General features: G+C 33.0%; 1 protein-coding gene and 1 pseudogene across 1 annotated transcript; both read right to left on the reverse strand.

The window, feature by feature from the left end:
* Nucleotides 1-5,617: 5,617 nt before the first annotated feature.
* On the reverse strand, nucleotides 5,618-8,026 carry LOC114178701 (U-box domain-containing protein 19 pseudogene; annotated as a pseudogene).
* Nucleotides 8,027-11,959: 3,933 nt separating this feature from the next.
* LOC114179110 (aldehyde dehydrogenase family 2 member B4, mitochondrial-like) lies at nucleotides 11,960-16,113 on the reverse strand. Its single transcript, XM_028065328.2, has 11 exons — nucleotides 15,813-16,113; nucleotides 15,415-15,549; nucleotides 15,011-15,153; nucleotides 14,780-14,930; nucleotides 14,481-14,710; nucleotides 13,732-13,821; nucleotides 13,283-13,456; nucleotides 13,057-13,194; nucleotides 12,731-12,868; nucleotides 12,580-12,641; nucleotides 11,960-12,346 (listed from the first exon to the last, which is right to left on the reverse strand). The coding sequence occupies exons 1-11, from the start codon at nucleotides 15,964-15,966 to the stop codon at nucleotides 12,073-12,075; spliced, it is 1,689 nt and encodes a 562-aa protein (XP_027921129.1). The 5' UTR covers nucleotides 15,967-16,113; the 3' UTR covers nucleotides 11,960-12,072.
* Between the last annotated feature and the right edge of the window lie 1,567 nt (nucleotides 16,114-17,680).

The following is a 17,680-nucleotide window of genomic DNA, read 5'->3' on the forward strand; positions in this document are numbered from 1 at the left end:
TAGATGATAATATTGTAATGTTATTAAGTTAATATATAAATTAAAATTATATTTATTAAAAATAAAATGAGATATATAAGAACAGAAGAATAACCATTGATAAATAAAGAAGAAGAGAAGAAACAAAGACATCAAATTTTATAAAAAATTTGTAAAAGTAACGGTTAATTTTAAAAATTTAATAAATTATTATACTTAAAAGGTAAAATTGGTATTTTGAAATGTGGACACAAAAAGGAGAATCTCCTTTATATATTGTTATAGATAATTGAATTTCCTTTAATAAGTTTTCTTTCTTTTAAAATATAATTTACAAAGAAGATTTTTTATTGATATATAAATTTAGAGTTTGGATTCTCTGCTAATTTTTCTTTATTATTCCTCTATTGTGTCTTCAAAATATATTGATAAGTACTAATTTTAAAATTTTAAATATATTAAAATTATCTTTAAAATAATAAAATAATATTTTTTTAATATTTAGTAGAGAAAAAAAAAATTCAACAGAAACTGAGCTCATAAATTTATAGATTTTATAGATTTTAGTCTCGTGGACACTAAATACTCAAAATAGAGGGTTACTATACTATGTGTTTCTTTTATGTACACCGAGAGAGAATTTGGATAAATGGAAGGTTGTTTTTATCAAGAATTAGGGATTTATATTTCAAATCTTAGAATAACAGGAAAAAGTTCATAAATACAACCGTGTGAACAATGTAAGGGAGAGGGAAGATGAAAAGTGAGTGTAAAAGTGAAAGTAAAATATTAAAGTTTATTAAAAATTAACAGTTAAAAACGTTATATTTTATATGTAAAATTTGACGGTCAAAAACGTTATATTTTACAGGCAAAATATGGTAATTCTTCAATTGTATTATAGTATAAAAAAGTTACAGTATTTCAAAACATCGGCGGAAGAAGGTTTTGACGGGAGTCGTGGCTCCCCAACCATTTTTTTGTTGTTGTTTTTCTATTTATTTAAAAAATAATATTTATATATTATTTCTTTATTTATATTAATTGATTTTTATTTTATTTTAGTTTTTATATATTTTAAAAATATATTTATATATTATTATTTTATTTATATTAATTTAGTTTGAAATTTTTTTTTAAATTTAAAAATCACGTTTTTTTTCTCTATTATAATTTCTTATACTTTTTTATTTGGTTTTTCTTTTTCGTGTTACATTTTTTTTTCTCGTTTTATTTTTATCTCAATTTTCACCATTATTTCCTTATTATTTTCAAAATCAAATTGCACTACGATAAAATTGAAGAGTTAATAAACATTTTGGACTGAACAATTTCTTCTTTTAAGTAAGTTCATTTTTTCTCCTTTTTTTTAAGCAATTTGTTTTTTTCTTGTATGTAGCTTTTCTATGCTCTAGGCATATCTCTATTTATTAGAGATCATAAAATCATGCTTTAATTGTTGATCAAACTCTTCTTTGGATAGATAGAGCTATTTTAGGCTTTGAAGTTGTGTAAGTAAAGAACAAGATTAGGAATCTACTCTACGGTGAAGAAGCTAATCATTTAGAAGTTATTAGTTTTCTTAAAATATTGAGTCTTACTTTTAAGATTTTATTTGAGGTATTCATAATTTTATTTTTTTGTGAAAGAATTGACAATTTTATATTAGAAAAATTATGATAAAGAGTAAAAGAATTGATTCTTTTTTCAAGAGGAAGACTTGTGATAAAGATGAAAAAAATGCATCTACGTCATCTAACATTGAGAAACTTCATGATAATCCAAATATTGAAGAAAACGAAAAACATTCGGGGAAGCGTCTTCAAATCTGACAATACCCACCAAATCAAATTAATGAGGTACGAATAACTTATCTAAAACGGGGTCCATATCAAATGCATCTAGAAAATTATCCGTTATCTGGTAAAGATGATCATCCAAGAATATTTCAGTACACATGGTTTAGCTTATTTCCTTCATGGTTAGAGTATTCGCCATTAAAAGATACTATATATTGCTTACCGTGCTATCTTTTTAGTCAAAAACCAAGCGGACAACCTGACTCAGATGTTTTTATTGTTACATGTAATTGAGTTTATTTTCATTGAATTCTAAATGGCAATAAGTTGATTGTCATTAACATGTTTTAACTTTTTGAATGTTATTTTATAGGTTTTAAAAGTTGAAAGAGCATTTTGACTAAAGGTAACTTTTGTTTTTTTATATATTATTGTTGATGATAAACTTTACTCTTTCATATATATTATTGTTATATTGTTTGGATTATATTGTCATGAGAGCTTATTTTGAATAAAAAATGATGTAAAAAAATAATTTTTTTAATTAAAAAATAATAATTTATATATAACAAATATAATTTGCCCCCTTAAAATTTTTGGTCAAATTCTGTCACTATTTCAAACAATCATTGTATTAAAACTACCACAATTTATAATATTTTTTATATTGAATAAGATAAAAAAAAATTGCATTCATAATCCCAAATAACATCAAAATTAAACCGTTTAACTCCTGAGCTATCTAAGTAACGAAGCTCAAGGGAGTCATATGATCATCATCCAAATGTGTCTTTTGTAATATTTATCGTCAATTCTTTCACCACATGCCAAATTTGAAACCCGCGAAAACACTCAAATTATTCTAAACCTTTATCAAGTTATCCTTTCTGGCATGTCATAGGGACCTTCGCTTCACGCATTTCATGTGCTCCCTAACCATGTACAACTTGAAGATCACGCCATTGTGGTTCACGAACTCCTACACCACCACACGAGGCTTTAGAGAATTCAAACCTTTGTGGTTGTAAATCAGCACCATTTTGTGCAATGCGCGATACTAGAGACTTCAATGCCTTCCAGATTTATCGGTCAAACAATTTGGTCTTTTTTTTTATCCTAATAGTCTCAGTTTGCTCGTCGATTTTCAACTATGATACGACCTACAACATTGAAATATGATTGGCCTCTCGATCGATTTCGGCAAGTCAAGAACGAAAGCATTCAGATAATTTGTGGGGATCTTGGAAGATTCACAAGCTACTTGCATTCATAAACTAAGTGCATTTACGAGTTGGAGGGAGAAGAACGAAAATTTGGTAAGATAATCGAACTAAGTATTTTTGTGTGACCCTTTTGTCTTGAAAGTCGTTTAGTGAAACCCAAATTTCAAAGTCTAAAACGTATACAAAGACAAATAGAAAAGAGGCAAAGTGGAAAAGCTATGTACAAAGTGAGTTGTGTATATATAACTTCATCAGAGGTGAATGGTGAGAGAAAGAATGCTAAGGGAATGGTGAAGTTGAAGAAGAGGAAATTGAGAAGGTAAAGGTTGTCACATGTAGGGATGTCAAAAATATTCGTACCTACGGGTATCCACGGATAAAATCCGCAATGGGTATGAAACAGATATTAAAAATGGATACCCGCTACCCGCGAGTACTTATATTTTTAATACCCGCATGTTAACGGGACGGATACGGGTATTATAGTATTCGTATCCGTGGATACCCGTACCCGCTAAACTTTAATTCAAAAAAATACCTTTATATATATATATATATACATATATATTAGTAAAAAACATTCTGATCTAATATTTTCTAGGGTTAAATATGTTTTTTATCCCTCAAGTTTCAATTAATTTTGGAATTAGTCCCTCTTCGAACTTGATATCAATTTAGTCATTCATCTTTATAAATGTGTGGATTTAGTTCTTATTACCAATTTTTATTAAGTTTATCTGACATTTCAAACACATTTCATGATAGTATTTGAATTGTTTACACCGTTTGACATACTTTCGCTTCAATGTTAACTTAAATATTATTATAAAATGCATTTAAAATATCAAATAAACTTAACAAAATTTGGTAAAAATGACTAAATCCACACATTTCTAAAGATGAATGACTAAATTGATATCAAGTTTCGAAGAGGGACTAATTCCAAAATTCACTGAAACTTGAGGAACTAAAAATATATTTAACCATATTTTCTAAGCTGCACATCTTATCGTCTTTTGTCTTCATTCTTCCAGCTTTAAGTATTGGTACGTTGTCTTCTTCCAAGTACACCCCTTGACATCTTCTCTTTTCCTTCTTTGAAATTGGACATATACATCAAACCCTATATAGATAGAGACATTTATGGTATGCTTGTTGTCAAATGATGGAATCAAATTAAGAATACTTGGTATATGGCAGTTGGAGTTCAATCGAAGAAAATGGACTTGTTGATCAAAACACTAATTAAAGAATTTCTTTTGTGTTGAACGTCATTTTATATTTATTTTTATAATTATTTGGATTTGTTTGAACTTGAGTTTATTTGAACTTTATTTAAAATTTATGACAGTGATGTATTTTATTTTATTTTATTTGAATTTATGATTAAATATTTATTTTTTAAATAATTTTTAAATATCCGTGGGTACGCGTGGATACCCGCGGATATGAAAAAAATAGACGGGTACCCGCATAACGGATACCTGACGGATATGAGTATGGATACGGGACGAATATTTATCCAGCGGGTAGGGTACGGGGGAGCTACTACCCGTACCCTACTCACCCCGTTGACATCCCTAGTCACATGTTAGCACACACAACCTATTCCGGCAAAAAACTTAGAGTGATTTCTTGACCAAAGACAAAAATCTAAGAAATTCTATTGACCTAACATAAAATAAAGAACACCAAAGCTCGAAAATTGTTCCCCGTAGTTACAAAAATAATAATCGACTGACAAAATGTATTCCCTATACAAAATATCTTTTAATAAAATATCAATTAGTAACAAGACAAACTTAGACCCAATTTATGGACCCATAGACTTTAGGCCAGGTTTGGAATGTTTTATCCATCTTCAAGAATTAGGTTGGACCTTGAACGGTCAAAACAGTACACAACTATGTGACATATAATGTTCAACCCTGTTTGTCATCCCTAAATAGTTAACGTCATTGATTATGAGGATGTAATTCATCTATTAATAATGTATCAAGAAAAATTAATCCAAATTTATTGTGTAAGTTTTAAAACTTAAAACATATTTAACTCTAAAAAAAATATTAGTTTAATGGTGAAGAATTCTTTCTAAACATTTTTTTTTTCTTCTCCGTGCAACCTTATGCTTCAATTATATTCAAATATCTTACATTTGAAATAATGAATCACTGCTTAATTGAGTAGAGGTCGTAAAATATTTTATAGGAAAATTATTTTTGAAAAAATTTATTTTGATAAATTTGACAAAATTTCCATAAATAAAATTAAAACAGATTATTTTTTTTATTTTTTAACCAAAGTAAAATAATAAAATAGTATTTTTTTTAACCTAAATAAGTAATTTGATTAAGTTTGTAAAACAAAACTTTATCATTCTATCATTTTTCTATTCTACATTTATGTTGTATAAAAGAAATGTGTTGTTTTTATAGACCTCTTCGAAGTGACATGCGTTTTGACAAAGGTAAATACTGAAACATCAATTTGATTTGCCCTTTTCATTTATTCGAACATCTTTGCGCTCGTTCTATGATTGTGAAATGATTCACAGTTTTGAATGTCTCCACGGAGAGACCAGAATCGGAAAAACAAAAAGAATTTAATGAAGAAATCTAGAGATAAAACTTCATCATCTAATTTCACACCACTTCAATTCGTAACAAGAACCAGAGATATACAAAAGAATTCCAGTTTTCACATGAGCTAAGAAAAAAGCTCACTTATTGAAATTAGCTCACGGGCGATAAAAAAGAGCATGGAGCTAATTTCACAAATGTAAAAAACCTGACAAAATGTAACATGTTACAGTGTTTAGTATTTACAGAACAAAAGGCTTACGCGTATTCACAGAGGCAGAAGGGGTTGGTTCCATTGAAGTTTGCAACTCATGAATCAGAATAATGATCACCAAACGTGAAGCGATCGTTCCTGAGGAGGAGAGGAACCCTTGAGTCCAGAAGTTCTAGTCTCGTGGAAGTCCTGTATAACTTTAATCAGGAACCGCGCTTTCTTTGCGCCCTGGCTACTCCCACCCGTCACAAGCGAATAAAGCGATGGCATCACCGAAGGGTCCTTCGCCAGAACCGCCACCACCTCCGCCCCAATATTCACGCAAAGCGACAACAAGATCGAAGCAGAGTGCTCTTTCCCCGCGCGTGACGTCATAGAACGCAGCATTCCCGTCATTAACGCCAACGTCGAACCTTCTAATATCGCACGCGCCCCGTCGACATTCTCAGCCAGCGCTGCAAGAACCGCCAATGATTCAGTCACAAGCTCCTCCTTGTCTGAAGAAGCCAAAATGTCAAGCAACGCAGGAACTGCTCCAGCGGCGACCACCCTTTGGTGATTCCTAGGAAGCAAAAGCAACCCGAAAATGGCAACCACGGCGTTCTTTCTCCCGCAGGTTGTTCCTACCTTAACTAACTCCACTAAAGCCGGAATCACCTCGGGGTTCTCGCCTATTATTTTCCGGTATTCTTTCACCGAAGAAAGATAAAACATGATAGCAGCAGCTACTTGACGAATTTCGAGGCTAAGTCCGTTCTTCAGCACGGAGAGAATTACGTTTAGGCCCCCACTGGTTATGATATTTTTTGGTCCATTCGGATGTTTAGAGAGCTTCAGTAGAGCGGAGATTGCGTTCTCTTGAGTGGATTTATCGTTAGACGAAGATGCTAAAAGTTCTAGTAGAGGAGCCACTGTTCCCACTTCAATCAAACAAGACCTATTGAAAATGCTGGTTCTAGCAAGCACGCGAATCTCGTAAGCCGCCTTCTGCTGCTGCTCATGCGTTCCGAACGCCAGCCTCCGAGTCAGGAACCACGCCAGGAATTGCACGGCGTGCGCCGCCGCGGGACTACCTGCGACGATGTTGCGGTTACGGTTAGATGGGTTGTTGAGTGAAATGCCGTTGTCGGCGCAGAACTGTTGGATGAGCCTCTTGAGAGTTGTGTTGGGAACCAACTCTTTGTTGGTTAGCTTCTCCCCTGTTTTGGGACACTTGGTGTTTCCAGCTTTGAGCCATTTCTGAATGGAGGGTCGGTCGTAGGTTTGACCCGTTGACACCGTCACGGGATCCGTCATCAACTCGAGGGAAATCGGGCAGCGGAAATCTTCAGGATTAACGGACGTTAGTAATGTTAACGTTAACGGAGTCATCTCGGTGCTGCATCTGCCTTGGGATTGATTAATGTCTTCCGTAGTTTCGAAAATGACACCTCTGCAGTAACTCAAGAACCCTACCAAGCTACTGAGCAACGGAACCTCTCGCTCGTCACGATTGCGACACTCTAAGCTGATTTCCTCTTCTAGGAAAGTAATCGCTTTATTGCAATCCGTCCATGTTCTAATTTGGAGAAAGTCGGTGATTCCCTGCATGGAGCTGAGGTCAGGTTCGGTTCCCCTCGCGAACAGCCGCAGAACATTGTGGAGGGTTTTGCACGCTCGCGCGTCGCTGGGGTCCACTTCGAACTTGGCTTTCCGCGCTTGCCTCGTTACTAACTCCGCCAATTCCCTGACTTCGGCGCACATGTCGAACTCCTGAAGAGGCAAAACGTCGAGGAAGGTGGCGACGGCGCGAATGAGGTCGCGGAACTGGGATGCGACGTGTTGCGATTTGTAAAGCATTAAAAGGCGCGCTCCTTGGAGTGTGCAATCCTGCATCAAGAAGTTGATTTTTTGCAAGGCGAAGTGGAGTTCCACGAGGCAGAGGACGGTGGAGTGAGGGATTGATAAAGCCCGGTCTCGAATTTCTTGAAGGAGAAGTAAGAGTATGCCGATTTGACGTATCGTTTCTCGTGCGTTGCGACGTTGGGTAGGGAATGATTGGGGTTGAAAGTTGCATAGGGATTGAGATAGAGTGATGAGAGAGGCGAGAAGTGTGGGCGGAGATATGTCGCCGCAAGGATGAACCGCCGGGAATGATAAGACGCGGCGATCCCTTGGAGTCATTGGATTGGAAGGAACGAAAGAAGAGAAGAGAATTGGAGTTGGAAATGAATGGGCACAGGTGTAGGTAGTTGGCGCAAGCAATTATTATAAGATGAGGAAGTTGTGTTGGGCTGAGTGGAGAATCTTCTGGACACGTGGCGCTGCATCTGAGAAGGGGACTGGGAGGGAAGAGGGAAGATTCGTTTGATTATTTGGAATTGGGACACGTGGAAGAGAAGATCGCTGATATTTTCTTTTTAACTTGGAAATGGAAAGGTAAGGTAACAAATGTGTAAGTGGATTTAGATTTGGGTACAGTGAGCTCGAAGTGATGGTGGCGGGTCCCATTAACCGCCCTGACCTGACCGACAGGTGGATAAACCATGCGCCGACGTGTACTCCGGAGAAATCTAAAACTGCTGACTAGAATAATCAAAATCGCGTAACATATTTAATTTCTTTTGCTGACCACTTCAATTCTTTAATTCAAATAACCTTCTTTTTTTATTTTACGCTGAATAATAGTAAAATAATAAAATATATTGTTCATAAGTATATTAAAATTAAATCTTTATAAGATGAAATAAAAATCTTTATAAACACGAATATTCATGTATCTCCTTTTGCCGAACATAGGGTTTCTTGAACAGTAAACATGAATGAATGCAAATGGGTCCTTATTAAGTGCATATAACCTCACATATCCATATATAATTGTCCATGCCAAATCCTCATCATCTTATTTTTGTTCACACATTCACGCATTGCTTCTTCAATTAGTCGCTAATCCAATTATGATATGTGACAAAAACGATCCCAGCCTGCACGTGGACCAATCACGCTATGCCTAACACAACGCGTTTCCTTTCTTTATCACAATTATTAAACGAAAAAAAATAATAATAAAAAAAAATCCAAGTACAGTATGAGAAGGAAAAGTGTTAGCCATCGGAAATTCGAATTAAAATAAAGAGAGAAAGTAAAAAGTCATTGTGGAGAAAATGACAACGCTTTCAAATATTTCTTTATTATTCTTCTGAAAACCAAATAAAAACATTTGGATTCGCTATCATTTTGAAAGGTAATAACTAAATAATGATGGAGGTTGCAGGGCAAAGTGGCCTCTAACTATTTGTTAAAAGGCCTACGTGGTTTATGTACGTGAATAGAGAAAATGGAAATTGGGCAATGTATGTAGTTTATTCAGAAATCTTTGTTTGTCCTTTCAAAGTATCTGTTGCAACGGTCCACTGGGAGAGCTGTCGTATAACGAATACACACATGCTATTGCATTGCATTCATGTTTGGATATTGAAAAATCACTTAGGATTTTTTTTTTGGAAATCACTAACCATTACTAAGCACTGTCTGTCGTTTTCGTATTAGGCATAATCTACGCGTTCATGATAATTATAATAACACGTAACTGCATCCTTCGATTCTTGGGTTGCCACGACCACACGAAATTGGATAATAATTTAGAAGAAACAACTACTACCATTTCACACTTAGACACTTGCCCAAACTTTTAAATTTATGGATCGATCACGATTGCTACAGTTCAGGTAGTATGTGGGTGCCTAATGTTTTTTAAAAAATCAAAAATTAGAGCGCATTAACAACTTACGTAAAATTTTAAAACAAAAACACTATCTTGTTTGTTTTAGGAATGTCTCGTGCCCATTTTGATTTAACAAAAATTAAAATAAAAATAAAAAACATTGTATTTTCCCCTTCCTTGTCTCTCACCTAACACCATCTTACCATAATAGTTTAGGTCGTCATGTCTTCTTTTTTCCTCTTCTTTTTGGTGTGTTAGACTCAGACGGATAGACCCATTTAACATGAGGTTTTACTTCTTTTTTTAAAAACTAAATATTAAATTATTATAATATTATTAAAATGAATTTAATTAAGAAATTAAAATACTAACGATGTGATTTTTTTAAATATTGGTATGAATTACTCACGCACTCCTTATACAAATATGGATATGTTAAAAATTTAATTTAGTCTAAGTTTAACATTAAATAAAAATGATAAAATTGCACACCATATAAAGAAAAAAACTCATAAATCTATTATTTTAAAATTTTGAGTTAAAGATGATATCAATCTCTCATAATGTAGATTAAGTTCAAATTTTATTGGTGTTATATTTCTTTAGCAGATCCTTCTTTATCTATCAAAATATGTTTACTGGGCATGGGTATATAATATATATATATATATATATATATATATATATATATATATATATATATATATATATATATATATATATATATATATTAAGTTATATTTTATTGATATATTATTTGTTTTTATCACATAAATCATAAAGTCCAGAAACTCCATAAATACGCATTAGAAATAGACACAATTTTCTCATACTCTCTTTTTTATTCTAAAAGATTCAAACTCTCTTTTACTTTATCATATAAGATATTTTGCGGATAAATATTTTCTTGTATTCCAACTCTAAAATATATCAAGATTCTTCAATTCAATCGGTTCTTATTATTTGTTCCAAGGTACATATTTTGAATTTCGACAAGAACAAGATAATTTTTATATTTTAATTTGATGAAAATTCAATTAAGAAAAAAAGTAGGAAGATAAAATTTTAAAAATGTTGAATGGGGCAACACGGAGAAGTGTTAAGGTGTATCATCACCCTTGAAACTGAATAATTGTGATTGAGATGTTGTAAGGTAGATAGTGTTTATGGGTGAAGCTCATTGATTGGTTTGATTTTGTTTGGTGGAAGTCAAACTTCAAAGCAGGAAGAAGGTAGGAAGGTAGCTTGTTGAACCACAAACGCAAAGCAATGGGCCTAATTGAAGTCATGGAACAGATATTTATTTGGATCAAAACAAAATGTCTTTCTTGTACATCTAAAATTTGTAAGATATTAAATCTTCAAAATCATTATTGGTATCTTTAAATTTAAAAATAATTTGTAAATATATTTTTTTAATTTAACTATAGATCAAAAAATTCATATGCATCACGTAATACAATACTATCTATTTACTTAAATCAAATTAAACCGAAATCACTTTTAATTTGAAAATTATCTTTACCGTCATAATTAACACAAACTTTGCAATATATTTAAATTTTATAAGAACGAATTTAATATTTTAGAAACTTTACAAATAAAAAAATATATTTTACCTATAACTATATCAAGGTTATTTCTGTATACGTTTTCAATTTTCTTGGACTATTTCCTTCCTTTAAAAATAGTAAATTACGTTTTTCAAATATCTATTTCAGATTAAAAGATACCCAAAAAAATAAAATATAGAAAAATATGGCCTCTTACACTCATTAAAGATACAATATTTTAAAAATATTTCTAATATATTTTTGTTATGAAATAAAGTTAATAATATAGAAAAGAAGAAAAGGAAGAATAAAATACGAGAAAGTGAAAAGAAACTTTTTGATATCTTATCTTATTATGACAAGGAGAGTTCTATTTATAAATAATTAATACAAAATAAAAATATCTACATAAATAATATCAATCATATCATAATATTGACGTAAATAGTAATGAATATATAATTATCACATCAATGGATGACTATTTATTCATAACAATTTTAAATTTTTATAAAATTAATGACCATCGATTTATTTTGAAAACATAACTAAGAAATAATACAAAAAAATTTAGCAGAAAATCGAGATTCCTATTAAACACCGTTTTGAAACAAAACAAAATTTTATTAAAATTATATTTAAAAAAAAGTGGAAAATAGAAAAGCATTTTTCAATATGAAACATGAATAAACAAAACCTTGGATGAAGTTCCATAAACATTAAAAGCTCATATTGTCTCTAATTGTATCTTACTTTTATCAAAATTATTCATCGTGAATTTGGGAATGAAACGTGATACAGTTTCTATTGAAACTATAACCATTGTAGTTATGAAATCAAAATTCAACATGTGAAATTATAAGATTTTACATTCTAATTTAGATATTATGGATGATCATGAGACAGTAATTAACTGAGAAGAAACACATCAAGTCATTTATTGAGAAGAGACAGTATTATTATTAATACAGGCAGAGACTCTGTTTATTCTCGAAGGAACAGAAAAACCAGAATTGGAATATCTATATCCAAGCAGGATTGTTCAATGGTGTGACAACAGCTTTCACCTGAAGGTAGTTGTGAAGACTATAGATTCCTTTCTCCCTGCCAATACCACTCATCTTGTAACCACCAAAAGGAATCGCAGCATCAAAAACATCAAAGCAATTAATCCACACAGTTCCAGCTTTCAGTGCCCGCATCATTGTGTGCGCCGTCTCCACGTTCTTAGTAAACACGCCTGCCGCCAGACCATAACGTGTTCTATTTGCCCGTGCAATTACTTCATCAGTGTCCCTAGTAGTGTAAATCAAATTTTATTAAAACAAATCCCCGGAATCTTTCGTTTTTGTAGTATTGATTGCATTACGATTTTACAAATGCTGCTGCCTTTTTATTCATGTGGGTCACTTGCAATATGAACGATGATCATGAAATTAGTTCATTTAGAAGAATCCACCACATATTTGCAGAATTTATTTGATTAAAAAGTTTTAGTATGGGAAGGTGGGCAATCAAATTTCACTCACTTGAATTTCAAGATGGACTGAACTGGGCCAAAGATTTCGTCTTGTGCTATCAACATGTCATCCTAATTATCACCACGTGTTAGAAAAAGCTTCAGTATAGAATCTTGTCTTATTCCATTTATGCAGATTACTTGTGACAAATAATGAATACCTGCACATTTGAGAAGACAGTTGGCTGGATAAAGAATCCTTTTGAACCCAATCTATCTCCCCCACATTCAAGGGTAGCATTGCTTTCAATCCCAGACTTTATGTACCTAAGGACTTTCTCAAATTGTTCTCCATCAATCTGGGAATTTTGCATGAACCGTGAAATAGTGTTTAGTTACACCAGAGAATGTACTGTTCTATTAAACGTCAACTTTTTGCATGCACTCATGATTGTAAGGAGGAAAAAAAGGTAAAAGAAAGAAAGAAAAGACAAGAAGAACACGAGTCAAGTACAAGAAGACATTTGTCACTTCGAAAGAAAATTACCTGAGGACCTTGTTCAACACCTTTCTTGAATGGATCTCCAACAACACGTCTCAAAGCCCGTTTCTTTGATTTCTCCAAGAACTCGTCATAGACACGTTCATGTACAAAAGTACGAGACCCGGCACAGCAACATTGCCCCTATAAAGAATACAACGTTAGGCATAAGCTTTATTCTTGAAACTTGCATTTTAGGTTCAAGGAAGCAATGGAATCTGACTGAATAAACCTGATTAAAGAACAGAGCAAAGTGTGCAAGTTCAACAGCCTTGTCAACATCAGCATCGTCGAACACTATGAAAGGTGATTTCCCTCCAAGCTCCAATGTCACTGGCTTAAGATTACTTCTTGCAGCCAATTCAAGTACAATTTTTCCAGTATCTGTCGAGCCAGTAAATGCTAGCTGCAAAATTATGATATATTGAAACTTTATATGTTGGTAAAAATGGTTTGCTTACCACTATGTAAAGAGTAGGCTCAAAGAAAAGTGGATTCCCATGGGATTCAGACCAGACTGTACTCAAATATAATACACCATGACAACAGACTGCACCCTTAACATGTTTAGCACTCTAGACTTCCAAGATTAGAACTAGAACAAAAGCATGTTTAACACCATGACACGTTCATTCTTTACAGAGGAATAAGATAGTCTAAGATGCTTGGTTCCGAAAATACCTTGTCCACGTCCATATGACTTGCAAGAGCTGCACCAGCAGTTGGACCATACCCAGAAACTATATTCAGAACACCTTCCGGAAGACCAGCCTGCCCAAAAGGATGAAAATTACATAATACAAATTATCTCGAGAAGCAGAAATGTAACTGAAATGGCCATCAGAACTAAAGAGGCTATAGTACTTCATTGACCATTGACATATCATATCAAAACATTCTATATTTCTTTATAGCTTCTATAACATGACTCCAAAATCTATTAAGATAATGAATGACATGACAAATTATAGAGTAAAGCATCCATGAAAACTTGTTGAGATTGTGGCATAAATGAACAATGTACAAACTTCATATACTAAATACACAGTCACAAAGCAAACTGTGGTTACCAGTAGATTTTTAAGTTCATTGGCTATATACAATCAGGTAGAATTTATTAATTAGAAAAGGGTAGTCCATGGACCAGGTTCCATCAATGTAGGTGAAGAAGTGGTTTCTCCTTTATTATTAGTATTATGTTTGTGCGGGAGTTAAACCCACGACTTTTCCCAACCCCAACCAGAGAACGTGATCTTTGTATCAATTTCTTTGGAAGGTAAAAGTACAATGAAGTGCCACTTAGAGCAATGTTAGAGGGGAATAAGCAATGACAAACTAAACTAACAAGTTCAGTTTGTGTTCATGACTAGATATTTGACTGTGTCGATGCTTAAGAGTCAGGGAAAACATGGCTTGAGTTAGGAGCTGACCTCATGAAATAGTTTTGCAGCAAAGAGAGCTGTTAGTGGTGTTTGCTCAGCAGTCTTCAGGACAATGGTATTACCACATGCTAGAGCTGGTCCAACTTTCCAAGCAAACATAACTAAAGGAAAGTTCCAAGGTATAATTTGTCCTGCTACACCAACTGGTTCATGCAATGTCTGAACATGATAATCTCCATCAGCTGGGACGGTCAACCCGTGAATTTTATCCGCCCAACCTGAACAATAATACTTGTTAGGATGAGGGATTAACATAATAAACGCCTAACTCTTGTTACAGTTCTTACCAGCATAATAGTGAAATAAACGCACAAACAATGGAAGTTCTGTCTTGGCCTGTTCATAAGGTTTCCCATTGTTCCATGTCTCCAGAGCAGCAAGCTCATCGCTGTGTTTCTCAACCAAATCAGCAAAACGAAGCAATATTCGACTTCTTTCCTGAAGGAGTGATCCATAAATCATTATCAAACATTAATCGAAGGTTGAACAAGAAAGGAGGATACTCAGGAAATACCTACATATGCACTCATTTTAGGCCAAGGCCCTTCATCAAAGGCCTTGCGAGCTGCTGATACTGCACGGTTGATGTCTTCAACATCCCCTTCAGCAACATTAGCAATCACTTCTCCCGTGCGCGGGTCATAAGCTGGAAATGTTTTCCCTGAAACCACAAGAAAATTGAAGATAAGATCCATCACATGATTTTTCAAATGGGATCAAACGCGTGTTCAACTTTCAGTTGGGAGAGTTCAGAAGTTTTTTTTTTTTACTCTCCCAGCAACAAATTCTTCTTTCTTCATTTTGTTCATTGAAATTTACAAGAATACTTTCCCAACTTTATTCTAAACGTGACCTTATTTGTAGGGAATTCAAACAAGATTCCGAGTTTGCTACAACAAGATTTTTTTCAAGCTAGACACACCTGATGCTGCATCCACAAATTTCCCATTTATCAGGTGCTGTGTATAACGTATTGGAACTTGTGGAGTGATTAGGTCCTCAACTGCTGCAGCGGTGCTAAATCTGTTAATGTTTCTCCACCCTCCAGAATTTCTTCCTGGTAGAAACAGAAAAATTATGTTGAAGTTTCATGAAACGAATTGAATTATGCATTCCGATCATCTACCTTAGACTCACTACATTTGATATTGATATTAACTACTCTGTACACCATTTTAAAACATATTTGTTCTTCCGAAACAAAAGTGAATTTTGATATACTTTGAAATCTGGGAAACTGATGGGCATATTCATAAAGAAGTAGAAAACCAATTAAGTATTAACATAGCAAAAAGATGAGAGTTAAACTGAGTTGGTCACCTAGTGAGTGAAGCCAAGAAGCAGCTCCAGAAGAATGGGAATAAGAAGAGAGAGAGCGAGAGAGTAACCAGGAGGAAAGTCTACGAGCAGCCATAGTCAAAGATTTTTTATGCTTCTTCGTCTTGTCCTCCACCTTCTTGCTCTTATGGATCATAAAAATGGACTCTTCGAAGATAAGAATGGTTTCACGATGCAGTTGTCATCATCAATCGCTGTCATGAAGTGTCACGTGGTGAATGCTACACTTGCGGGTTTGAGAGTGCTATTAATGGGTTGATTTTAGGTGTAACATTATCGAGAAGGATAATTGATATTGAAATACTTGGTTTACATTAGCCTTTCCGAACTAAGTTCATGGTAACACACAATCAATGCTTTGATTCTATGCGCGGGAGGGGTTTATCATTTTTTCTTGGCATTTGTTAAGAGTTGTTATTTATTTCTCTTTTATTATTGATTATGAAATTTGTATCTTATCATGATTGGATTCAATAGTGGATAAAACCAAACTTGTAACTTAATGTTTTTTATAAAAACTAAAAATCACACGCAATCTCATAATAATTATGACATTTATTATTTTTTATAAATTTTGATTATGATATAAAAGAGAGAAAAGATATGTTTTTTTTTTAATTATCTAAGCATTTACACCATTAAATTTTGATAACTGATAGTTAGACATTTTTATAGAATAAATAGTAAATAACAAACAAAAATAATTAAATGTTCTAGAACTTATTTAATTTAATAAAAATGAGGTTTATACTTTTAAACCAATAAGTTATTAGAAGAAAATCACACAAAAAAAAACATAAAACATATAATTAGAGTTTTGACGAGAAAAAATATTTTTAGAATCTAAATGAATTTGATAGCCATTAAATAATTAAAAACATACAAAATATTTTATTTAAAAAATTAAAAAAAAACTAATAAAAACACAAAAATAAGGTTTAAAATAATATCTAATAAATTAAAAATATTTTAATAATTTAACAATTTAAAAGAAAATAAATATAGAAAGAATAAATGAGTATCTTTTCATACTATTTATATACTAAATTTAAAAATAAAATATTACTAGTATCCATATTTAGTTAATATAATAATTCCGCGGCCAAACTTAACTTAAGATGAATGTAAATAATATTCATCAAAGACGATTTATTCGTTTTCCCAGAGTGAGGTGATGCCATTTGCACCACTCATCTTTCCCGAGGCTACAATAAGAAAGTTCTTAATTAAATTAGTTTGTATTATTAAAATGGCTTAAATATTTTTTTGTTCTCATTTTCGTAGTGTTTGTTGTAAATCGTCCTCATTTTTACAGAATGTTTAGAATGGTCCTCATTCTCGCAATTCGTGTTTTATTTGGTCCTTTTCTGTAACGCCATTTAAATCATTAATGGAGCATTGTACATGTGGCACGATTTGTATTAGGGTGTATTACGTGTACTGTACTGTACAGGTGGCTGTATTACGTGGATTACGTGTACTGTATTAGTTTCCACTTCAATTTCACCTTCCACTTTAATATCACTATTCAGACCACTAGCATCCCCAATCTCTACTTTAGTAGCCTCTTCATGGGCCTCTACTTCACCACCGTGGTGGACAATAACATTCAACCTATCATCACTCATTGCCCTAAAGTAAATTAAACAGATAAAAAAATGTATTATTAAGCCTACTTTAACGCAATGGGGGACCATTGCTACAATCAATTACAAATAAAATCATGGGAATCATTACACCAACATCGACAACCGACAAATAAACCAACTAAAATAATACCTCACTGAACCCACCTACAGACACAAACTACACAAAATCATGGAAATAATTTAAAAATCATGCAGAACATC

The sequence above is a fragment of the Vigna unguiculata genome, chromosome 3 (assembly GCF_037176805.1).
Source record: "Vigna unguiculata cultivar grain cowpea cultivar isolate G323 ecotype 2 chromosome 3, ASM3717680v1, whole genome shotgun sequence".
NCBI classification, from domain to species: Eukaryota; Viridiplantae; Streptophyta; class Magnoliopsida; order Fabales; family Fabaceae; genus Vigna; species Vigna unguiculata.